Source organism: Mustela nivalis, assembly GCF_964662115.1.
Source record: "Mustela nivalis genome assembly, chromosome: 1".
Taxonomy (NCBI): Eukaryota; Metazoa; Chordata; class Mammalia; order Carnivora; family Mustelidae; genus Mustela; species Mustela nivalis.
Window position 1 is genome coordinate 193,115,048 of NC_139020.1, and position 26,171 is coordinate 193,141,218.

Genomic DNA, 26,171 nt, shown 5'->3' on the forward strand with positions numbered 1-26,171 from the left:
GGAAAACAGCTTGGTAGTTCTAGAAAATATCAAATACAGAGTTACCACATGACATTAAAATGCCACTCTTCGGTGTCTACTACCCAAGAGAAATGGAAATAGATAGCAATGCAAAAGCGTGCATATAATGTTCATATCAACATTGGTAATAATAGCTAAAAAACGGGAACCCAAATGTCCATCAGCTGGTGAATGGATAAACAAAATGGCGTATGTACACATGATGGAATACCATTTGGCAGTAAAGAAACAAAGTATTGACATATACTATAATATGGACTGACCTTGAAAGCATTAAGCTAAGTGAAAGAAGCTAATCACACAAGGCCATGGTCTGTGTGTTTCCCTATATCTGCGAAGTCCAAAATAGGCAAATCCATAAAGACAGAAAGTAAATTTGTGGTATCCTGTGGCTGGGATAGGGAATAGGATATCAAGAATGAGAGTGTCTATGTACAAGGGGTTCTTTCTGGAATGTTGAAATTATTCTAAATTTATTTTATTTATTTATTTGAGAAACAGAGACAGCACAGCAGGGGTTGAAGCAGAGGGAGAGGGAGAAAGAGGCAGACTCTGCACTGACGATGGAGCCCAATGCAAGGGTCCATCTCACAATGGTGAGATCATAACCTGAGCTGAAACCAAGCGTCGGAGGCTTAACCAACTGAGCACTCCAGGCACCCTGAAATTGTTCTAAAATTAGATTGTGGTGATGGTTGCACAACCCTGTGAATACACTAAAGTCCAATAAATTGTATCCTTTACATGGGTGAATTTCATAGTGGGAAATATATCTCAATAAAACTATAAAAAAACAAAGCAAAATTGGCTGCAGCCCAGATGTGGTCCCATGGGCTATAGTTGGCCATCCTCTGCTCTGAGGCACAGGTACCTGAAAATGCATGTCTCAAAGTTTTGTGAAACATGTCAAGATAACGGAACGGCATTTCCTGTGCAAGTTTTCACAGAGAACAGCACGTGGCTGTAAGTACCGGCGAGTGAGTAGTGGTGGGTGTAGCCAGCAGTACAACAGAAGCAACCGCAATGATAATTTAGCTGCTACTCATGGTCAAACCCTTTATCTATATTTATAGCAAATTTATTTCTCTTGACAGGAATCCCCTTGACAGGGTCCCCTAAAACCAGATAGAACCTGGGTGTAAGTTATTCCCCATTATTGGTAAATCTCTGCCCTTCTCTGTGATGATAAAACTAATCTCCCTCTTCAAAAACGAGGTTGCTTTAGAAACCCAACTGAAGCCCCCATCAACCTCATTTTATAAGAGAGGTGAAAAGGCCCTGGGCTCACTTCCAAAGCCTTGGTTCACGTTGGCTTTTATGCCCAACTCACACCCTGACCTCGAAGAGAGGAGTCTCAACTTGCTGATTCAGAATGCACAAGCCGGGCATGAGGACTTGTTATCTGAAAATTCTGCCACTGATTTTTGGGTGGAGGATACGCTGGAGCTTTTGATAAGGTTTATAAAAGGACAGCGACTCCTGGCAGTGAGTATCCTGGGGAGTTAGCACACCGGGATCCGGTTTCTCAAAACTCTGGGCTATTTTTATTCCTGGAACAGGAATCCTTACCGTGCCCCCCTCCCTGCCTACGGTGGTATGCGGAGCAGCTGTTCTATGTGGCGACTTGAAATACAGCACAATTGGCAGCCCCGCCATTAACCCATTTCTGTGATGTTTGCTATTGTCAGTCATACTGGCTTAGAACTCTTTGTGCTCTTGCTATTTGTCAGCTTAAAAAAAAAAAAAAAAAGCAGAAAACCAAATACCAAACACATAAAAAGCCTCACTTCGTAGCTGACATTTAGAACACAGACCTGCCTTGGGTGCCCCACCTCTCCCTGGGTCATCTGCCAACCTGCCTGTTGGTCCTGCTTCAAGATCGCACTAAATACCCCTGACACCTGAGATGCTCATCTGTGTCTCACAGCGCCCACCTGGAACGTGGCTACAACATGCAGGAGAGATCTCACTCAAGATTCTTGAAGTGGTTCCGTCTGCCTGGAATGCCCTTCCCACGGATCTGGGCATGGGGGCTGCATCTCACCCCCTGCAACGCGCTGCTCAGGTCAGGCCTTCCCTGACCTGCCCCAACCTTCCCAGGCTGGAGAGGCACAGCTCCGCCACACAGCCAAACAGATGTGGGTGAAGTAGAGCACGCATCTCTGCCTTTGCCACAGCCAGCATCACCTCCTCTCTTTACCCTGCTCTGTTTTCTTCTTTAAGATTTTAAAAATTTACTTACTCATTTGCGCGTGCGAGAAAGAGAGAGAGAGAGAGAGCGCATGCGCATGCGTAGGGGGGAGGCCTGAGAGCGAAGCGGACTCCCCTGCTGAGCAGGGAGTCTGATGGGGGACTCCATCCCACCCCTCCGAGATCATGATTGGAGCTGAAGGCAGAAGCTTCACTGGTTGAGCCATTAGGCGCCCTAACACGGTCAATTTTTTAAAGTATTTACCACTCTGAGGCCCTTCTTCTCGCCCTCCTCCTCCTCCCATTTCTCCCATCCCTGCAATACGTGTCTGTTTCTGTGCATCCCACACAAACGGAGCTCTCCATTGGCAGCAGCTGGGTCTTTCTCAGTGTTTTCGGGGAATGCTGTGGCCTTTAGGTGGAAGGATTCTTCGCTGGGCAGCTGTCACCCCAGCCTCCAGGTGCGACGCCATGCCAACAGCGCCCTGCTAGTGTATCAGCCAACAACCCTCCAGACACTGGGCAATGACCTCGAGGGTGCTTGTTCCCAGCTATGTCCCCAGCACTAGGTCCATAGTACGTGCTAGATTTACATGTATTGAAAGATTTAATTAGAGAATGAAGAAATGGAACAAGATTTTTTTTTTTTTATAAATGGGCCTATAAGGGAAAACATTTTGAATCTGAATTTTTTTTTTTTAAGATTTTATTTGTTTATTTGACAGACAAAGATCACAAGTAGGCAGAGACAGACTGGGGGGCGGGGGGTAGGGGGCAGCAGGTTCCCTGCTGAGCAGAGAGCCCAATATGGGGCTCCATCCCAAAACCCTGAGATAATGACCTGAGCTGAATGCAGAGGCTTTAACCCACTGAGCTAACTCCTTGAATTTGAATTTGAATTTGAAAGTGCTAAAAGTTGGAGTTTGCCTGTCGTTTTCTCAATTTCTCCCCTACTGACATTTTTGGGCCAGATAATTCTTCATGTTTTCAGGGTCTGTCCTGTGTCTTATAGGATGTTTAACAGAATCCCCTACCTCTAGCCACTAGATGCCAGTAGCATCCCCTCTTACCCAGTTGGAACAAAAATGTTGCCCCGGGCTACCAAATGTCCCCTGGGTGGGATGGAATTGCCCCTGGTGGAGAACTACTGGTTTACTGAGTAAGTATTCATTTCTGCCAAGATGAAATACTCCTATTGCTCAGATCTGACAAACTAGAAGCTTAGCAATGCAGATTAACAAGTATGCAGTAATTCCTGCCATACTAGTTAGCTAGTATGCCCCAAATACATGAAATGCCACCAAAGGAATATTGTTAATCTGATGACTTGCCTACAACATCTTGCCAACCATTATTCACCCATTTCTAATGAAAGGTTCATATTAAGCAGTAGACTCAGTTTAAATATCACATACGTGACAATAGCTAGTGGCCCACAGTGTTCATCTGTTCCCTAATTAGCTGGTTAAAGTGAGATCTGTCCTAACATCAAGCATTCCCCTTCACTGAACTGCCTAGAATTATGCAAATGAGGCCACATCACCCCATTTTCAAATTCCCCTCAATGAATGGATTTAATGTCTTTCTTTTTATTTTTTTTAATATTTTTTATATTTTTTAATATTTTTATGTTTCTTTTTATTTTTTAGCATGTTTCTTTTGAAGAAACAGACTGGCATATCACAGCTCCCCTAAATTTACAAAAAATAATTGAATTTTACACTTTAAGTAGGTGAATTTTGGGTGTGTAAATCACATCTCAAAAAAATCTGCTTAAAAAAAATTGCTTCTGTAGGAAAACAATGCCTCTAGGGTCTCTCATATGCTTTTTTCTTTTTTTTTTCTGATGAGATTAGCTATTCTAAGCATCCCTTCAACACTCAGACCTCAGAAAAGACATTTACTGATGCAGAGATAACTACTGGGCCAGCACAGCTGCCATTAGGTTAGGGCACTATACAGTTCTTCTATTCCTTAAAATATCCATAGTGGTCTGTGTCCGATTACTAGGGCATGGATTGGAGTTGTAGCTGCTGACTGTGCCTCTTAGAGTTTTTGTCAAATACTGTGTTCCCCTTGTCTGGACGGTACAATTTGCACTTACGTACCTACACAGGACAGAAGAAAATGAAGCCCATCTCCTGTGAGTTATTTATTCTGCCACAATCTTTGACAATTTTGTCACATTTGTGCTTAGTACTGGGAATACAAAGATAATCGCGACTGCCCTTGCCTTTGGAGAGTTTTTAAATTTTACTTAAGAAATCCACCTGGAACACTTGTAGAAGAGGTTCTAGATTCTGATATGCTAAAATTTACATTGTAAAGCAAATGCAAAAAAAAAAAAATCGAAATTTATTATCTGTTATTTAAAAAATCCTGAAATCTGAACTTCATTAGGGAAAACCGAGATGCTGTATTGTGTATTTGTCAGAGTGAGTCCAGAAGGAGAACGGGGGGTGGGGGGTGGACAAATGATCCAAGGAGGGGAGAAGCGCCCCGCACGGTTCCACCTGCCCTGGGGACTCAGGTCTTCCCTCTGTGCATCTCTTTTTCTCTCCATGTCATTTCTGTCCTCTCGTGGTAGAAGCAGTCTTTGGTCCATAGGGCCCAGTCTCCCCATTAAGAGCATGGTAGAGAATTAACACACGATCTACATGACTTATGGAACTCAAGTCCGTAATAACTAAGTGAGGGCAGACCAGGTTTCTACAAGTTCAATTCATTTTATAAAATTCTTATTGAAGATCACACCACCGTGCCTCGGGCACTCTATAGGGCTCCGTTTTGAGTGACGGGAGAGGAAAAGAGCGAAGTCTTTGACTTCCGCGACCTTCTGGATAATTGTCCAGCTTTTCTATTCACCTGCCCTTTGTGGACATGGCTTTAAAAATAACTGCTATTTTACAGGTCTCTAGGGGAGGAAGGGAATGGCATTGTGGAGCCTGGTTCTTGAACTTGAGTATATCTAGAGCTCCTGGTAAAAGAAGGGGGTCAGGAAATAGTGATAGAGTCAATGAATATGCTGCCTACTTGAAGATAAAAATAGGTCACTCCAAATCCTAGCATTTTTGTACTTTTTCATATTCTAATTTTTTTTTTTCATTTTATCCCCAAATCAAGCCAGAGTAAGGTGAGGGAGGCAATGATCCTGATCTTATTTTAGAAGACCTTCAGAGACCCCAGACCACACATTTAGCTGGTGACAGAGGGAGAGACAAACCTATGTGGACTTTATAGTCTGAAGTTTGTGTTCCTAGTAACAACATAAAAATGAATGAGGGGCCTGACACTCACAGAAAGTTCCAGGGCTCTGGAGAGATTTGGTAGGCCAAAGAGAAAGTCCTACCACCTCTTCCATTGCAGTGGGAAAGCCATTAAGAAAATCCAGCACACTAGTGGCAGCTGGAAAGCTGGCAGGTCCCTCAAGAGAAGGACTGCAAGCAACGTCCTCGGCCAAGAAGATGGATGGGGCCCATTTATGCACCAAAGGCTGACGCACAGATGGCATCCTGCCCAGTTGGACTGCCCTTTCTTCAAAGATGTCATTGACAGATGAGTATCTACATGTTTTTGTTTAAAAAAAAGACAACAAGAAAAAATGAGAGAAAGAAAGGAAAAAAAAGAATAAAGCAGAAACAAAACAAAACAAGCAACTCTTTCAGTCCCAAACACACACACACACAGAGCCAATGAACACGAGAATGCCAGATCAGGCCTGAGAGAAGCACGGGCCTTTCAAAGTCATCCTTGATACCTGTTTGCAAAGTTGTACACCTTTCCTTCCAGAGACATTTCGATTTAACACAAGGATTTCATTGAAACCCCAAATTACTGCCAGTTGGCTATTTTCCCTCTGCTGTGGGAGGCACACTGGTGGGGGCAAGCCTGCTCACATATTCAGCTTCCCTTGCCAAAACAAGGCTTCTTCCCCAATTAAAATGACCTTTTTTTAAATTTTAGAGGAGTAAACAATGTCTACTTAACTTGAGGAAAATACACAGAAGAAAGTTACTGAACCTAATCACACAGTGACATGATGGGTGAGTCAGAGTCAACAGCATCTGCGGGGAGAGCTAGAGAGGCCACTCTGCTCTTGGAGACGGAAGGGTCCTCCTCAGGTCATTGCCTTCATGGTGCCGCATCCCCAGCGGCCTTCAAGAGCAGACCGATCAAATCTGTTTTACTTACGTCTACCAAACACACTCTTCAAAAGAAGGTTAATCACCACCAGTTTTGAAAGCTAAGTATTAAACACAGTTCCTTGGGTAACCTTGCTTCTTTGTCTTGCTCTATAATTATCTTCTGAAGATGGGGACCGGCTGATGCACACTGAGTAGCAGTAAACAGCAGGATCTCTCTTCCACCCACTCACGGTTGGCCAAAGCATGTCTCAGGACCTGCCTGTGGTCTCTGGGCAGCCATATCACTCCACAGTAGACCAGTTTAGATCAGCAAACCATCTGGAAAACTCATGTTCTCCTCCACACTACATGCACAGTACCAGGCCGAGTTCCCATTTCACCCATACTCAGCCAGACATTTATGAAATAATAGGTGTTTGGAAACATTTGAGCTGGGTTTGCCAGCCTGGACTGGGGTGGCTGGCCTGGGCACGGTGATCTTACGGCCCACACAGAACATTCTTCACGATGACTGAATCAGAAATCTAACGAAAATGTTTTCAGAAAATTCCAAACAGACGCATAGTCACTTTGGTCAGACCATGTCTTTGACAGCTGCTGCGGGAGTGGCCCCAATCCAAGGAGATAACAAGCCGCCAGAACGAGCTGGAAGGGTCACCCTAGGGGTAAGCAAGGCTCACCTCCTTTGAGCAAAAGTAAACCCTACTGAGTTCGATGATCCCATCTCCTACTTTCTTCTTCAAGGAGATGCTAGGTGACAAAATCTGAAGACAGCTGCCGTGAATCCCCAGAGTCCTTACCTCCTGGCTGATTAGTTACAGGTCTGTCTAGTTCAAGAGGCTATACAAGTCAGATACGTAAGACCGTCTTCCTTCCCCTATCCAACAAGCCAGGAGTAACCAGGGCAACTGCCCCCAGCTCTTTCAATCCCTACTAATACAATTAGGATGCGTAGGCTAAGTCAGAAAAGTGGGGAAAAGAGCCCAGTGTTTCCCAGCCAGAGAACAACCACTTCAAACATGTCTGCTCCATTCGTAGTCCTTCCCACAAATATTCACAGTGTGCAAAGACACAATATCTGATGTTCAGTGTCCCCCTACAGTACAGCTCATTCAGGGAGGCTGCCCAGAAATGGAACAACTCCCTTTGGTAAATCGAACCAGCATCACGATGGTGCTTGGAGGGTCTTGCCCATCCCGTCCACCAACCAATGGCTCCACCAATGTCAGAAATAGACGATGTGCCGGACAGACTTACAGACTCCATTTTTGTCATCAGCTGTCCTCCAAGGAACACTTGGGGGCAGTTTCAGACCCTAGGTCAGTCAGTCAGACCCTAGGTCCGACTTTTGGTCAGGCCAAAAGGTCAGCAACGAAAGCCCCCAGCCACCACAGACATCTACTGCCACCCTTGAGAGTGAAAGAGATGGCAAAAGCCAGAGACAGGATTTCTTTGACAACTCAAGACTACCTCATGAAACATTTCAGCTTTCTCCTGGTCCCAAACCTGGCCCTTGAATATACATCTAACTCTAATTCCTTAGCAGGAGGAGAGGGGTGAAAATCTCGGGCTCTCCACAGAAGGCACATTTCAGCTCTGGAGCTTACTTTAAACGAGCATGCTGCCTACGTCCAAGAAATTCTCCTCTGTGTGTACCAACAGTTTCTTACTGGCTCAGAGTTTAAGGGGAAGGGTGCTGGGAAAGATTCCCGTGGTTCCATCCAACACAGTCAGCTGTCAGAACCTGGAATTGTAATGATGACACCAAGCTAAGAAAGAAATAATTTTTCATTTTTGTTTCCTTTCAAAACTTACTCTGTGAAGAATGGACACACCGTGTAGAAGCAGTTGATTGGCCAGATTGAATGGAGGCCATGCTTATTAAATTAATTGACTAAAATCCATCCTTTACCTGCCACCACAGGAGATTTCCGTTCATCCAGGAGCTGGATGGAGGTACTCGCTGTCACCACGTTGCTTTTGTTGACGATTCCTGAAAGAAGAGAAACCATCACGACAAAACTAGAGAGAGTCGCGTGCACAGGTGAAGAGGATAATCCTATTGGCCTATGGTCACCAACTCAACAGAGGGTACTGGTGCTTGGTTCCCAGAACCCAGAGTAGACCAACTCTGTGAGGCCACAGGTGCTGCGGAGACAGTCTTTTCAGTTAGGGGAATTGGTGTACCGAGTCCTGACCACTGCAGTGGGTGGGGATGTCCAGCCTCTTTACATCAAAATTATTACTCACCCTTGGAGGGAACACATCTTTTTATGATTTGTGGTTCCTAATTACAGTGTTTACTCTTGTCAGTGACATATTTACACTGCTTCTCTGAATACAGCCGTGGAGGGCTACATGAGATAAGGTTTTGAAATGGTTCCACGCGTCGGGAACTTCAGCTCTCATTTGTTGGTTATGACTTTACTGACTTATAAAATTCTAATTTCAAGCTCAGTTTTTCTTAGCAAAACCCATTCCAATCAGAGATAGACTCAGAATGGCATCCCCGTTTCAAACTTTTATTAATGTGGTAATAATATGGCATTACTACTAAGAGATTTTCATTTACTAACAATGATTCTAATACCCATAAATTAAAAGACACTGAGCAGAAATCTCAAACCCTCTGGGTTAATCATTGTTAGTACAATGCTTGCCTTATAAAAGGTTTTGAGGAATGGGATCCAGTTGAATTGGGAAACAGGGAGAAGGCAGACCTGAATCTGAATATACTTATGACCAAAGCAATTGAGAATTTTCTCCTGGCTCAAGTCTAAGTAGTAATAAAGACTAGTTTCTTTTCCAGTGCATACAGGTAATCAACACACAGTAGAAAATCTCTTTAAAAAATGAGGAAGAGCCCCACCACAACACTTGAACTTAATGTTTAGCATCCTCTCCAAATCCAAAGGAAGAATGAAATCTCCTAAGGTAAGTCATCCTTAATTTTACCATGAACAAGGTAAAGTCCTCTTGATTATAGGATTTCATTGAAAGTTCAATGAAAATCCCACTTGCTGAAAACCAACTCTACACCAGCCCCAATTAACCAGAATTTGTTTTACTCAGATGTAAGTTTCTATAGGGAAAATGGTGAAAAGTAACAAAGCAAATATACACAGGGGATGATTGCTCATAGCTCTGATTTCCCAAGGCTCCTTCTCCCTGTCCAGCTTGGAGCAAAACCCATCCTGTGAGAAAAAAGGATAACTTGATGATTCCAACCCAATTCTAGCAAGTCAAGTTCTATTTTCTTCTTAGAAGACCAAGAAAGAGAAAGCATCATGACATTACATGATAAAAGAAGACCTGGATAGGTTTGCAGCAGAATGAGAAAGTTCACTGTCTCCCAGTTGATATTTTTTACAATAAAGCATCATACAAACAAACACAAAGAAAGAGCTTTAGTCACCTGGACATTTGTCTATGAGAACACACACGTGTGTGGGTGTGGATACAAAGGAGTAGACTCCAAGAATCTCGATCCTGGAAAGAATCCAAGATAATCGCTTCTAAAATTATACCTTCTCAGGGAATTTCTACAGTAACATTTAGCCTTTCCTTGACCAACTTCATTAATGACCCTCTTCCTAATGAGTCTATTCACCTAATTATTTGAGAACTCTGGTCAACATGTCTTCTGCAAACTTTTTGAAAGTGCTCTTTCTGAAGATGTGTTCATTCATGGAAATGAGCGACATTAAGAATCAGGGAGCGGACTTCGACACGAAGCACTAGAGAACCCCCATTAGGGTTGATTTAGGAATGTTTGCAGAAGACTAAGTTGAGAGGCTCTAAGATAAAACATAAGTATAGTTTGAACAGTCCAAAGCAACCCAAGCTTATAAAATTAGGTCTTATCCACCTCCAAAGTTAACTACAAAGCATAGTCAGAGTCTTAAAGAAAATGGGCACCAAAAAGTATCAGCTATGAGAGATAAGAAAAAGCCAAGGGCAATTAAAAACTATTTTCAGTTTGTTTTGCTTCTCAACCTGGTTGAAATAAGATGGTGTTCAGTTCTTTTTTTGGAGGGAGGCAACCTTAATTTTTTTTTTAATATTATAAAATCTCAGGACTAGAAAAATCACTGGCTATGTGCTTTTCCTTGGTCGTAACCCTCTGTCAGGAGAGCACAAGGCTACACACACACAATCTCTAAGCCTTCCCTTCTGCATGTGGATCCAAATCAATTTAGTTTCTGATGGGGGAATTGTGGGCCTCCAAAGTAGTGTGACTCACTGAAGGTTCTGGCAAAGGATGTTATGCCTCCTTGAATCTTCTCTAAGTGGGGCTATAACAACATTAAAAAAAATCTACTGAGATGTCTGTACTCCAATTCCACACAGTAAAAAAATACCCATCCTACTTCCTGAAACAGTCTTTGCAAAGCTCCATTTTACTTGGGGTCGTTATACTTATGGGACAGGTCGATGGTTCACTGCTTGGCCAATATTCAGCATTCACTGTCAAGACAGAACTTGCCTCGCTCCAGCATTCAGACAGCTCCCCTACACCCTGCATGCAATGCCTGGGTCAGCAGGACCAGACAGACAGACACCCCCACCTCCAACAAGGACACCCACCTGTGCTGAATGGGATGGAGTAGACGAAACTCCCAGGAATTTGCTCAGCAGCTCTTCGGTACCAGAGAGGGAAATGGTCTGCATTAAAAATGTTCTCCTTGTCTCCAGCTTTCAGGAAGTCCCTTGAAATGGAAAGGAATAAGAACACATCAGAAAGCCACAGATAACCCAATTTAAAGATGAGCAATGTACCTGCATAAACAATTTTCTCCAAAAGACATACCAGTGGCCAACAGATACACAAAAAGATGCTCAACACCACTGGTCATTAGGGAAATGTAAATCAAAAGCACAGTGAGATATCACCTCCCACCGGTTCGGACACTGTCATCAAAAAATAAGGGATAGCAAGTGTTGGCAAAGGCAAGAGAAAAGGGAACCCTTGTGCACTGTTGGTGGGAATGGAAACTGGAGCAGCTACTGTGGAGAATAGTATGGAGGATCCTCAAAAACTTAAAAATAAGACTACCGTCGGACCCAGCCATTCTGCTGCTGGGAATACGTGCAAAGGAAACGAGAACACTTACTCAAAATGATATTTGCTGCTTACTGCAGCATAATTTACAACAGCCAAGATAGGGAAACAGTCTAAGTGTCCATCGATGGATGAATGGAAAGAGAAATGGTGGTACAAATACACTCAATGGAATATTACTCAGCCATAAAAAATGATAGAGTTCTACCATGTGCAACAACACGGATGGAACTTGAAAGTATGACGTGAAATAATCAGACACACAAAGACAAATCCTGTATGAGCTCACTTATACGTGGAAATGGAACACAAAGAAACACAAACATACAAACAAACAAATACCCCCCCCACCAAACTCAGAAAAAGAGATCAGAGTTGTGGTCACCAGAGGCAGGGAGTGGGGGCAAGGGGAATTAGAGGATGGTGGTGAGAAGGTCCAAACGTCCAGGGATAATGCAGGTGGGTCCTTAAGGCTCTCATGACACAAGGAGACTACAGCTAACATGGCAGCAGGACCCACAGTCAAGGTGTGAAGAGACTAAATCCTAAGAGTTCTCGTCACAGGGGGATTTTTCTCCTGTTTGTTAATTTATCTTCATGAGATATGTTAAATCAACCTACTGGGGTAATCATTTTACCATATATATAACCCAAACCAACATGCTGTACATCTGAAGGTTTTACAGTTGTGTTTGCCAATTATTTCTCAATAAAACTGGAAGAGAGGAAAGGGAAGGGGAGGAGGAGGAGGAGGAAGAGGAGGAGGAGTTGGGGTGAGGATCCTGGCATCACTCAACAAGGAAAAGCCAGATGCCAACGCGCGTCCCAGTCACCTTTTTTGGGTAAAAATGGTGTAGGCTTCCAGAACCCCAGCCTGCCTTTCCCAGTGCAGAGGGAACCTTACACCATGCACCCCAAATTACCCAAATACCTTGTAGAACTCCAGCAATCAGACTGCCAGCGGGGGAAATGATTTTTCCTAGTATATCTAGTGAATGGACGATCTTAGCATCTAAAACAAGCAAACAATCAAAGCCTCCAGAAATCATATCCAAAGATAAAGGAATCCAGAAAGCTCTGTCTTGCCTTAAAATTCACACGTGATCACATATCCTTGGGAAGAGCAACCTCTTAAGTAGATTTTTTACTTTTCTTAGAAAAAGTGTAACAGAGGTAGGAGTTGGCCGTGTAGAGATCCTTGCTCTCTTCCTTCCTCCCTGACCTACTCTCCAGACACACATACCGTAGGACTCAGGGGAGGAAGGTCTGCCTGGCTAGCTCACAGTCTGCAGAGGGCTTGCAGGAAGGGAGAACAATCAGGGGACAGCGTGTGTGCAGGGAAGAGGCCACTCATGAAATCAGAAATGGCACTACTTTCTATCTAGCATTTCGCAGTGCGGAGTTGGATCCCACAGACAAGGGAGACAAATACTCAACTATTCTACATTGTTACAGCATGGCTGAATTTATATGCTAAGTTACAATTATTTGGTTCTTGGAAACTACTTGAATTGGCTTCTAATTCAGGAAAGCTTTCTGTAGTTTTAGGGTATGGCCAAAGAGTGGTCCCTTGATCTTTTCCTAAGATGCAAAGCTCACTCCCAGAGAAAACCCATACCATTGGAGGCCACCCTTAAAGTTCTTAGCATGGACGTACGCCTCCTTTTAACTTGCCCTACAATGTCCTAATTCCTCTCTAAGGATAGAGACCTTATTATTCTTGACATTGCCAGGGCCTGGCACTCATCAGACACTCATCGTATGCTTAATGATCACATGATAAGTCAAATCTCATATTCTGATACGATCTCCTCAAGTATTCAAAGTGGTCTGCGACGTCTTTTCTAAACAGGATTTCTCAATTCTTTCAAATATCCTCGTCCGGATGGCCATGTTCCCATGTAAAGGTTCTCTGCTGTCATTCAGAAGACCATTTGTGGAGTCGTGAGTGGGGCTGAGATGGTGCACAGACCTGAATTATTCTGACTGTGGGGCATGGGAAGTCCCAGGACTGAGGTTATAGACCAGCTCCCCCAGCCCTGGATCCATTCAGTGGTAATGCTTTCTGATCCTAAAAGCCATAAGACTCACAAACCCTGAAATGTAAGCTTTTGCATTTTTTTTTCTTTACACATGAGATTCTTCCTAAACCTGACTTGGACAGGTGTGTGAAGGAGATTCTACTGCCCAGCCCCGGGAAGAAGGGACAGCCGCCTCCCACACCGCACCATGCATTTTCACTTGCGATGGTCCTGTTCAATGACAGGATGCATACAACCGCGGGGAGGAAGACACGCTTCTCATTCAGCAGTTAACGGTGCTACACGGACAGGCCCCGAAGGTGGGAAAATAGCTTAGACTGATGGGCACATTTGAGGACAGGAGGTGATAGGCTTAGAACACTGCATAATGAGGGCCCAGTGCTTGCTGCCCACGACCAGCCCCTGCTGGCACCCAGGGAGGCCAGCGGGAGTCTGCATTGCTCCATCTCCATTGGCTTTGGCGTTAACAGCAGAGGGTCTGGTTGCCAGGAAACCTTGTGGGTTCCTGACAAGTACCAAGCAGTGATTCCTCTGGGGAGGAGAAAAGCCTACTTCTGGATACTAGGGGTTCTTGTGGTGGTGTGTGAGACAGGTTGAGTCTCTGAGCCCCATTTCCTCATGTAGAAGTTGGGAAGAGAAAATACACTTACCACGATTCTATCAGAGTTACGGAACACAGGCTAGAACTGAAAATGGCTCCCACAAGTATACGGGATTCTCAGAGCTCAGGAGCTCTGGTTGGGTCTTCATGAATGCCATTTGCCACTGGGGTGGCACAGTTGGTTAAGGGTCCAACTCTTGATTTTGGCTCAGGGTTGTGAGATCAAGCCCCGCGTCGGGCTCTGCGCTCAGTGGGGAGTCCCCTTGCGATTCTCTCTTCCTCTCCCACTGCCCCACTCTCCCCTCCCCCATGCTGGCTCTCTCTCTCTCAAATAAATAAATCTAAATTTTTAAAAAAATGCCATTTACTTGAATGGGGTAGATAGGTACGAGACCCTAAGACAACAGAACTGGATTCCATTGTGCCTCTATATAAATATATATGGACACAGAGAGGCACAATATGCTACAAGATGCCTGCATATGAACCAATGGTATCAGTTTCTTGAAGACGGAAAATGATCTCATCCATCCAGATATCCAATGACTACTCACTCCGGGTCACAGTAGTAATGTCACAGGGAGCAGAGCTAACCTGTACCTGCAGGTATTTTTAGCTTCTCAACATGGCTCTACGTCTATAGTTTTTTTTTTTTTTTTTAAGATTTTTATTTATTTATTTGACACAGAGAGGTTACAAGTAGGCAGAGAGGCAGGCAGAGAGAGAGAGGAGGAAGCAGGCTCCCTGCTGAGCAGAGAGCCCGATGCAGGACTCGATCCCAGGACCCTGAGATCATGACCTGAGCCGAAGGCAGCGGCTCAACCCACTGAGCCACCCAGGTGCCCTCTATAGTTTTTTTGATGCTCACAAGAATCCAGGGAGATCACTACTGCCATTTCTTAGGGGCAAACCAGTGGGCCGAGCCAGGTGCTCTCCGCCAACAGTCCTGAGTGTGATCTACAGGTCAGACCAGCAAGGTGTTCTGTTTTGTTGTGATGGTGGTTCTTCTGGTTTGTCTGTTTTTAATCTCAAGACAAACAACAGCCTTTCTGTGTCAGTTTCTGTGTTTCCTTCTGTCTCTCTAGGTCCCAAAAGGAGAAGGTGATGTGTGTCTTGACACTTCTAGTCCTTCTAAGAACTGGCCCTCTGGAAACACAATTGGGCAGAGCTAAAGGGCTAGAGAGGGCTTGGAAAAAATTGAGTCACGACTGCAGCCAACCTCCTAAATGACAAATCTGAGATGCTAAGAAAGAGCAGGAATTGAAAGCCAGGTCACAAGCCATCTCCAGATCTACTGATACATTGTTTACCAGACTTGGTTTATAATCTCATGTGGTTGCAATCGGGGTCTCGGCTAAGAGCACTGCTGAACAGGCCTTGCCGGGGCAGGAGCACCTCCTGCTCAGGTGTCCATGGGGCCAGCCCCTTTAAGATCGGTGGCTGGCCTGTGGCTTCATTATTCACCCCCAGGTATCCCTAGGTCAGGGTGTGTGAGGTCCTATGGCGATGTCTGAACCCTCCCATCCATACTTGGCAAACTTTCTGAATTTTGGACTAGATTTGTCCCTAGCCTAAAACTGCCTCTTATTTCAGAGAAACAAAACAACACAAAGAAACTGAGAAACATTAATAGGGTCAGAGAAGACTTCCCAAGCTCCCTCCAGCTCCGCTCCAACACCAGTTTGAAGTGGTAAGACCCTGATGTTCCATGTAGACACAGAGGCTGAGCAGTGGTTTCCAAGGGCATCTGGGTCCTGGACTCGGGGAAGCCCGGCCCACTGTCCATCTGGGTCTCTTTGGAAGCACAAGGAAACGCTGTCCAACCCAAGTCCCACCAGACTGCCCACTCCCGGTGTGGGGCTCCGCGGCCCTCAGGCCCACGCAGAGGCTCCGAGGTTTATGAAAGCATATACACAAACAAATAAACAACAGACTTGAAATCCTGATTCTTGGACAGGCAGGAATGCCTCCGCAGAACCGCGGAGCAGCTGAATGCCCTGGAGCCGTTCGTCAGGAGTCCTCCTCCTGGCTGCTGCCCCAGCCGCCTCACCATCGCCAGATCCTGCAATGACTCACCAGCGCGGGAGAGGACTCCAGGACGGTGGACAGAAGCCAGCGAGCGTGTAGAACAAAGGGTTGTGGAAAGGCCAACAGGCAGGTGAACACACACACTGGGGCCCCCGTGGTAGAACAGAGGGGGAACAATGTCAGTAGGCCCGGGCGGCCTGAATTTTATTTCTACAGTGGAATCCAGAAACACAAGCATCCCTTTGAATTTCCCATTTCAGCGGCTCCCGGGGCCCCTGCGGAGGAGCCTTCCTACTTACTGATTGGTGAGCTGCTCAGCCCCGACGAACAGGTTGATCCTCGAGAGGCCGGTCCGAGTGCCGAGGAAGGCCACCTCCACGCCCTTGTCAGAATTTCTGAAACACAGCAGCAGACAACGGGTTGGGGGAGAGGGCATGCTTCCAGACAGTGCGCAGATAATGGCTTTTGCATTTTAAGACTCATGGAATGTTGGATGAAATAGCAGTTTTGAAACCTGAACTTTTAAAAGAAATTATAGAAACACACCCACACAGATGTGCACATGCACCAAGGACAGAAGGCAAACTCACCCCCCACAGAAGTTCTGTGGTAATTCTTACACAAAAACTAAGAGCTCCTTTGGGGCATCTGAGTGGCTCAGGGGGTTAAAGCCTCTGCCTTCGGCTCAGGTCATGATCCTGGGGCTCTGGGATCGAGTCCCACATCGGGCTCTCTGCTCAGCAGGGAGCCTGCTTCCTCCTCTCTCTCTGCCTGCCTCTTTGCCTACTTGTGATCTCTATCAAATAAATAAGTAAAATCTTAAACAACAACAACAACAACAAAAACCCAAGAACACCAAAGCACCATGAGAGAATGCATGCCCAGACTAAATAAACACATTATCTGAGGGTTCTGGGTGCAACCTCAGGACAGTAGGCTGGAATGGGAAAAACTTAAAGGAGAGGATGAAAATGCTTAGAGGAAGCTTTTTGCATTGACCGAATAAATCGAATCTTATTAGTGGAATCCGTCATTAGTGACCATAGCAACTTAGCCACGGAATCCAGTCTGCAGGTTCTACAGCCTAGAAATGTCTAGGACCTGAATTCTACACCATTTCAGGTCACCATCTTATACCTTCTACCAGAGCATAGACTTAGTCTTACCACCACCCCCAAAGAGATGAGTAAAAAAATGGTTTCTTCAAATGGCCCTGTAGGATACCATGCACAGGACCCCCTAAGAATGGCCTTCTCAAAGAAAACTTATTTTAAAATTTAAAAAAAAAGTGGAAGATATTTTCTTCCACTTTCAAGGCAAACTGTATGTTTGAGCAAGTTCAGGATGTTCACAATGCCCGCCACTTTTTTGCTTTTTCACAAAAAAGCAAATGGTCCTTGTCCATACATACAAAATTTCATTCTACGATGAAAGTATGGAGAGAATACTGTTTCTTGACTTTGCCTCCCTTCCCTAAATGCTAGTAGCAATTTCACTCGAAGCACTATCCATGTCATCTTTAATATAAGATAATTTGGTTTCTTGATCTTTGATGGGAGTCAAAGTGGCCAATACTACCTTTGAGTGTTTAAGGGGTGAATAAAAACCAACACTATGCATTTGTTTCTGTTTGCAGCCTACCCAAATTGGAAAGCCAGGCTGTCCAATCAGTTACAGATGTGGACTACAAAGTAAGCTACCATTTTGGAAATCTTTAGCATGTGTTAGGAGTGAATCAGCAATCTTTGCACAGGATTCTGAGTTTCATGAGAGCTTAAAAGAAACATTTCCACATCCACCAGAGAATGCAATTGCAGGAAAGATTCTGATTCTTCCCCAACCTACCCAGGGAATAAGAACCACATAGGTAAGCAGTCCAAGGACACCTCCGAGTATAATAAGAATGGTAATCTCTCTTTGGGGTTTCAGACTCCTGGAGTAAACTGCCTGTCTTACATCTCCACTTGGGAGGTTTGAGCTTACAATGTCTAGAAGAGAGCTCTGGACATGCCTGAATATCCCAAACCTAGTCTTCTTTCATTGTCTCCTGTCCTAGGAAATGGAACCATCATCAAATCGGGGTTGGGGGGGTCAGGGTGGGGGGTCTCATTTCTGAAGCATGCCACAAGAAGATCTTTCCTCTCTGTGCCCCTGCCTTGGTCCAAGTGGAAAATCCCTTGAAATGCTCTAGGAGATTTTATTACTGTTCTTACACCACTAAACTCTATTCTTCGCATAGCAGTAGAGGGATATTCTTTAATGATGCAATAATGATCATATCCTTCTTAAAATCTTAAAACGTCTTTCTTAAAACCATTCAATGACTTTACAAAACTCATAGCATAGAATCCAGAATCCCTCACCTGACTCCCGAGGGCCTGAGACATCTGGCCCCTCTACGACCTCATCTCCCTATATCTTCCAGTTTACCTTCTATATTTTAGTTCCGTTGGCCTTCTTTAAATTCCTCAAATGTGTCAAATACTATTGTACCTCAGGACCTTTGCACATGCTGCTCCATTTTCCTTAGAATGCTCCCCAACCCTTGAACTGGTTTCGGCCCAGAAAAACCTTTTTGTCTTTCATCTCCACTCTAGGCCTTGTCATACTCTATATGTTCCTATACTTCTTTCAAGGTAGTTATCACAATTCTTAATAATCTGGCATACTACACACCACAGACACCACGATGGCAAGGACTATGTTTGATTGCGTTAGCTCCATTTCACCAACATCTAGTCCAGTGCCTGGCTTGCAAACAGACACTCAATCAGTCTCTGATGAGTGAGTGAATGAATGAATGGATGAGCATGAATGAATGAATGAGAACAGAATGAATGATAGATACGATAGAAGAGAATAGACAAAAGGGAAGGTGAAGAAAGCAATGGAGCCAAAAGCCTTTGATAACAATGATCATTGCCCAGCCCCCTCTCCCCACATCCTCCGCTTCAACACTAAAACCACAGGGTTATATCTTGACACCCTCATGAATCAGAGCTCCTACTTTCTCATCCTACTTGCAACCCAGCCTGGCCCCGATCCCAAGTCCCCTCCAGACTGTGAAGCAGCAGGAGCCACGGGGGCAGCAGGAGCCATGGCAGGCAAGAAGCTAAGTGCTCCTTCTGCCTCCTGCTCCCTGGGAAGCACCCCCCCCCCACCTCAGCACACCAAATTTCATGTAACGCTAAAACTCAAATTATATGTCAAACCCAGGAGCTTGCCACCCAAGCCCGAGCCGCTAATCTGCTCGAGCTCTTGTGGTTTGGAGCTTTGGGGAAAATTAAAGCACTTTAACACCAAGTTCCTAAAACAGTTTAGTTCTTTAAACCATAACCATATTTCGGACGGCTTGTGGGGAAATGACCATGAAAGGGGGACACGTGCAAACACTTACTCAGATTTGTTGAGGGCGAGACTGGTCCAATAGGCTTCAATGGGAGCGCTCACCACGGCATCGAACAGGACCTCTTGTATCAATTCTTTATCACCTGTTGGGAGGGGCAGACTTGAGAAGATGGCTGTGGCTGGGGTCCCCGCGGGGGGCACACGAGGGGCTCGCCTCGCTCACTTCATAGGAACTGCAGGCGGCTTTCTCCCACTTAATGCATTTACCTCCCACCAGCTGAAAATACGGAACAGTTCTGACACGTGATAGGCCAGCACCACGGGGGCCCCCAAAGCGTTCGAGGGAGGTGACGGTAAATGGATAGTCTCATCGACGCAGTAGTTCGCGCCGCAGACCAGCTTGCCTTAGAAATTCGCTCTGTTTGTCCCCATTTCTGTCTGTCATAATCTGCAGTTCTTCCAGGGCCCTGCTCCCATCATTTGTCAGAAGAGGAAGGGATGTGATAATGAAACACTCCTATTTTGTGATTCCTTCCATTTAGAAGGTTCTTGTTGGGACACCTGGGTGGCTCACTCAGCAGAGCGTCTGCCTTCAACTCAGGTCACGATCCCAGGGTCCTGGGGTCGAGCCCCGCATCGGGCTCCCTGCTCAGCGGGGAGCCTGCTTCTCCCTCTTCCTCTCTCCCTGGCTTGTGCTCTCTTGCTCTCTCTCTAATAAATAAGACATTTTGTTTTTGTGGTTTTTCCCCACCCCAATCTAAAGTGGGGTATCTGACCCTATCCAAAAGGACTCTTGCTGGCGATGCTAAGGAGTCTGGGAGATATCAGGAGTCCAGACCAGGGGCCAACTAATTATCACTACCTCCCCTCGGCTGGTGTCCCACAGGAAGTGGCATTTTGCTGTAAAAGCAAACACTGAAAACAATTCATCATCAGAAAGACAATGGATAGACTGAAATAGTGTTTTGTAGTGGGATACCGGAGAGTAATCCAAATAAATGCATCAGAGGTAAATGAGCAGCACATAAATCTCAAAATGCCATGAGTGAAACACAACTTGTAGAGCAATACATATATTATACCATAGGTAATACAAATAGTATACCATATATAAATGTTAATATGCAAAATAATGAAAATAATGGTACATCCTGTTTAGAGATAGCTATAGAGAGAAAGTAACAGTATAGATCCGTGGGAGGTAAGAGACCAGTTCGGGATGGGGGTGATTCTCTTTGGGAGGCAAATGGAACTATACTCGGGGGCTTTAATATTATCTGTAATGTTTCATTCCTTTAAAAGTACCCAAAGGAAATAGGGCAAAATATTAAAATTTCATAAAGCTGAATGGTAAAGGCAAATTTTTAATATTATCTCTATACCTTTGTTTTCTATTTATTTTTTATTTTTTAAACTTTTTAAAAAAGATTTTATTTATTTATCTGACAGAGAAGGAGAGAGAGAGGGCAAGCACTAGCAGGGGGAGCAGCAGAGGGAGAGGGAGAAGCAGGCTTCCCGCTGAGCAGGGAGCCTGACACAGGGCTCGATCCCAGCACCCTGGGATCATGACCCGAGCTTAAGGCAGATGCTTAACAGACTGAGCCACCCAGGCACCCCTGTACCTTTGTTTTTTAAATATGCCATTCAGAGAGTCCAAGAAAATAAAAAATGAGGCTTATGTGATGTTCATCTGATCTTTTCTCTTCTGGAGCCTGTGCCAAAAAGTCAATCCATCCCACAGAGCTGTAATAGAAGCTAGATGAACCTCGCTGCATGTCTCACAGGGCTGCTGTGGGCATTCCGTGAGGTAATACCCATAAAGGACTGCACCCATCACTGAGGAAGTGGTACTGGCTAGGGGAAGGAGCAGCTGCTGGGCTCACTGATGGCCAATCTCTCCTTGACCAGACTAGCTGCTGGAAGTCATCTGCCCATCCAGGGGCTGCTCGCGCACTCGATGAGTGTCAGGATGGCTGCTCTCTCCCTGACCCCTCTGCACCAGCCACGGGCCATTCCTGACTTAGTGAGCGCCCTCAAGGGCCTTTGGTAGGAGCACAGGGAGCAGCCTATATGCCTTGGGAGGCAACACCTCAACGGGGTGATCCCGCTCCAGAGAGAACCAGACCTAGAGTATGGCCCGAGAGGAGTCCTATTTCCTGCCCTCATCTCTCATTTGTAAAATAACGGAGTACACATTCACAGTTCCTTCCCAGTGATAACATTTCTATGCTACTCAGGTGCTCCACTAAAATGGTCCAGTAGAGGGACAAATCCAATGAGAAGGGTTGGACTAGGATTGGGGGTTCTGTGTAACTTTCAGGAGCCCTCGCTCTTCCTCCTGTTCCTACAGGAAGCAGACATTTGGGTGGCTCTGATGGGGCTGATAAAGCTGAGGGGAAGTGTGGTTTTGAGCACCGCCCTCCTACTACGGCTGCATACCCAGACAGGACGTGTTAAAAGCACACTCACATTGGAGCAGAGGTTCTTTGCCTTTGAGGTAGAGCTTAATAGCTTCTAATTGAGACAGATGACGGTGCTCCGGGTGTAGGTCAGTGTTGCAGTAGGACCTAAGGCCGTGACAGGGGCCAAAACAAGAACACAGGAGGATTTGCTGCATCACCTTCCTTTGCCTTTGAGCCAGGAGGGTTTGGAAGGGGGTACAGAGGACTCGAAATCAAAGACGGCAAGCAACACCCGTGCTGATGAAGGGTGGTTTAGTTCTTACCATTCATCTGCCAAGGACACGTCAGGGTGTTCTAAGTCATGCAGGCCTGGAGGTCAAGGAGAAAGGGTTAATGAGTAAGGACCACCTGCATGGGTCACCGACAGCCCTTATCTTCTCTTGTGCTTCAAGTGTTTGAGGGACCGGCCGCCGAGCGGTGATGAGTAGGCATCAACCCCAAAGAGATCCGGCTCTGCAGGCGGGACTCCAAACAAAGGAACGGACGCGAACTCTCTCCCCGCTTCCATCTCCCTCGCCCACCACCTGGAGCCTTCCCAGGCGGAGTAACCCAGGAAAGGCTGAACTCCGTGAACGCACAATACACCAGCGAGTCCAGGAGACGAGCTTAGAATGATGGTGCAAACACTGATGCTGGAGCCCCACCCAGCCCGTGCAGGGAGCTGGGCTGGGCCGCTTAACTCCGGCGTGAGGTCAGCAGGTTACTTTGTTGTTCCGCATGTCAGTTTCTTCATGTGCAAAACAGGAATAATCAAAGTCTCTAACTGCTGGGTGGTTGTGAGGGCAAAAGGATAGGTTGAACGATAGGAAATTGACAAGACTCAACTGGTTTTGACCAGGAAACATTGCTAGTTGTTACAGGATCCTAAGTAAAAAATGAGCCATGGGTCCACAAAGGTAGCTGGGACCACTGGGGTTTGCAGGGAATTGGGGAGTTTTTAACAGAACATTCTAGACCACTCTAACTCTGTGGAATCACTTTCTTTCATTATAGCTTCACGTGAAATCACTTTGAAGGTTCATCGGCAGACACACACTTCTGAGTAATGACTGCGGGAACTTGGATGGTGCGTACAGCCTGTTGGAGGGAGTCAGGGTTTCCCAAATGGCCCACGGTATGCCAATTTCCTCCTCAAATACAAATGTACAACATAAATAGCAAAACACTAGACCTAAGATTGCCCACTCCTGCTTGATTTTATAGGAAGTAGGGAACACATTGGACAGAATATCATCATATGGGAGCCAAGTGTCATTTCCTGGCTCCAACACCTTGGATTTTGGGGGTGAATGATTTTGGGGGTGTCATTTCAACTCTTTCAGTTCGATTAGTCAGAAGTTGGGGATTATAGAGCCTAACCCATGGACTCCGTGAGAGGGTTAAGTGGGACAGTGATGAGTCCCCAGGGTAATCTACGCAGAAATCCCTGCCTGCCTCTGTCCATCCTTTCTTCCCTTTCTCCCTGCCTGCTCCCTTTCCTGCCTTCCCTCCCGGCATCAAATGTATGCTGGATGCTGTTCTAGGCCCTGAGACTACAGCCGTGAACACAACAAAATCACCACCCTCATGGTATTTGTCTTCTAGTGGTGGGAAGAGATACACAAATAAGATTAAAATACATAGCGTATCAGTTAGTGATGGGAGCTGTGAAGGAAAAGAGCCAAGCCAGAGATAGGAAATAAAGGAGAAAGAATTTCCCTTTTAAGTAGGGTAGTCAGGAAACGCTTCAGTGAGAAACGGACTTTTAAGCAAAGACCTGAAGGAGGTGAGAGACAGAGCCATACAGATAACTGGGAGGGAGAGCTCTACAGAAGGATAACCAGTGCAAAGGCCCTGAGGTCTTACCTTCCTGGAATATTGGGTTAATGATGTCAACTCTATGAATTTCTCTAGTACCTGTTCTCATCCACAAAGCCCTCTCTGGCTCTGTTTCATAGGTCCTACAGATGAATCCCCAGAAGGGAGATCTTTCTGATTGTTTCCTCTCTGAGTTCCCAGGGAACCGAGGAAATGGAATTTTTCTCTAAGCCGCTCACCTCTGATTTTGGTTCTCCTGACACGACATCTACTGATGACTGATAATGCAGACAATAATGATATAAGCTCTAATTCACTGAACTACTATGCTCTCTCTCTCTCTCTCTCTCTCTCTATATATATATATATATATATAATGATATATATATGTATATACATATGTAACAGTGTATATACATATATACACACAAACACATATCATATATATATATATACACCATACATATACACACATATGTATACCATTACACATATATACATATATATATGTACATATATATGATACAAAGTGTCAAAGAGATTCGGAAGAGAAACAATTTCAGCAAGTAGACTGCAGCCCATACCTTCAGCTTTAGTAGCAACTCCTTACACTGTCAGCAATCTGACTGCTTTTTGACCATCTCTGTAGTACATATGATGGCAAACCATGCTGAGAATGCCCACATTCTGTGGGGTACTGTTCATTACAGAAGATCCTACAGAAGTGTGGCTGCCATCCCCAGGAAAGCCTAACTTTTCCCCAGAACAGAGCAGACCAATGGCGGTGCTGTGGCCCTTATGAGAACAAGAGCCTCGATCAGATAGTCCAAGGGGAAGCTGCTTTCTCAGGTCCGGCTCCTCCAGGTTGTCAGGACTGAGAGAAGACCGACAGAGGAAGATCTGAGCTTGCTGGTATGGAAAACCAGATACTCTTCTCCTTGCTGGGATTCAAACCAATTTCTAACATGGTGACTACAGTGAGTTCTGAAATTCTTTCTGCGACCTCTCAGGATAACAGCTATGGAACAGTGTAAAAGACAGTGAATGAAGAATGACTCAAACGACAGTGTGAAACAATGTGTGTGGCGGTGAGGCGGGGAGAGACAGAGAGAGAGGCAGGCCTGTGTATTGAGGATTGGCTAAGGGAATGGGTGCATGAGAAGCCAACAGTCCACTAGTAATCTCTCTTTCTATTGTTTTGACTATGAGCTGTTTCCTCAGCTTGACCTCAGATAGCTCAGACATGAATTTTCTGGCCACATGGGCAGTGATATCTGCAGAGCTACACATGGCTCACATGAGCTACACATGGCTCGTTCATCCAGAAAATTCTAGAAGTTTAAAAAAAAAGATTTCTGAGAAACAATTTCAGCATCTTGTTGAGTATCTTGCCCAGGTAACAAATCTACCTGCTCCCTCTTTCTAGTCTCTGGGAAGAGATACCACGTGATGGATCAGTGGGCACAACAAAACCTTTCAATCTCCTTCCTTGTCCTTAAGACCTTATGATTATTTGGGAGACAAAAACTAACACCTGTAAAACAATGCACACTGGCTGGCAGTACCCCAGAAAGCTGGCTGTGGAACTTGGCATCTCAGGGAGTGCCAATCTCTTCATTCTCCACTACATCATCAGAGTAAGCCCCGAGAGGGTCTAGCTTCTGGAAGTTCACCCCATGCACTTGTAACCAGGTCTAACTAATTAAAACTGGCTCATAACCGACCTTCCTGCTCTTGGCCATACTTTCTGGGGACACTCAGGAAGAGCCCTGGTCTGGTCTTGCTCCTCTTCGTGGAGATATAAAATCTAACACCCACACTGGGTGAGTGACTTACCGGGGCCACTCGGGGAGCAGAGACTTTCAGAGGTCAGCTTCACCCTCCCCGTGAGCCAGTGATACCAGGGAAGGTCCCTTCTCTGAGGCACTGAGTTACTGGCTTGTGGCAAAGGACACTGCGGGCATGACAGTGGTTTTAAAGTTTAAAATACTAGAACAACAGCTACCACTTGTTGGGAGTTTAGATGTGCCTGAGCTTTATGAAGACAAGAGGATTTGGGAATCTCAAAATGTTCTTTATTCCTTCGGACCTGTGTATATCATCCAAATGATCCTATTTCCCTTTGGACTTGAACTGCTTCAAGCAGAAACAAGATTTGTGGCTCAGCCGTGTAGGAGACTAAGGCTTGCATACCTTTGTTTCCATGCTATTCTCCCTGGGCTTGAATTTTTACACTATTTTGTATTTTTCTTGAGAGCGATTTTTATGCCTAGGAAGAATATAGTCGGTGGATAATACCCTGGGTTGGTTCAGCAGTTTTGTGAATTGAAGCAAAAGAGAAAGAAATGAAATCATCAGGAAGGCCACCACGAGTTGGGGGGTTGGGGTGTCCCACCATCTGGAAGGCAAGCTCCCATCAAGTGGACAGTTAGTTGAGTGAAATGGCCAGGGCGGAAGGATAAGACAGGTCAAGAC

The 26,171-nt window shown here is 45.3% G+C and overlaps 1 protein-coding gene across 1 annotated transcript in view; it reads right to left on the reverse strand.

Moving 5' to 3' along the window:
• CACNA2D3 (calcium voltage-gated channel auxiliary subunit alpha2delta 3) overlaps positions 1–26,171 on the reverse strand; it is a 477,844-nt gene that overhangs the window by 161,331 nt on the left and 290,342 nt on the right. Inside the window, exons 13-18 of the mRNA XM_082725822.1 lie at positions 22,163–22,208; positions 21,907–22,004; positions 19,487–19,580; positions 16,389–16,484; positions 10,944–11,065; positions 8,269–8,349 (exon numbers count right to left, since the gene is read on the reverse strand). Of these exons, the coding sequence (XP_082581948.1) occupies positions 8,269–8,349; positions 10,944–11,065; positions 16,389–16,484; positions 19,487–19,580; positions 21,907–22,004; positions 22,163–22,208 (537 nt within the window). The remainder of the gene's footprint in view (positions 1–8,268; positions 8,350–10,943; positions 11,066–16,388; positions 16,485–19,486; positions 19,581–21,906; positions 22,005–22,162; positions 22,209–26,171) is intronic.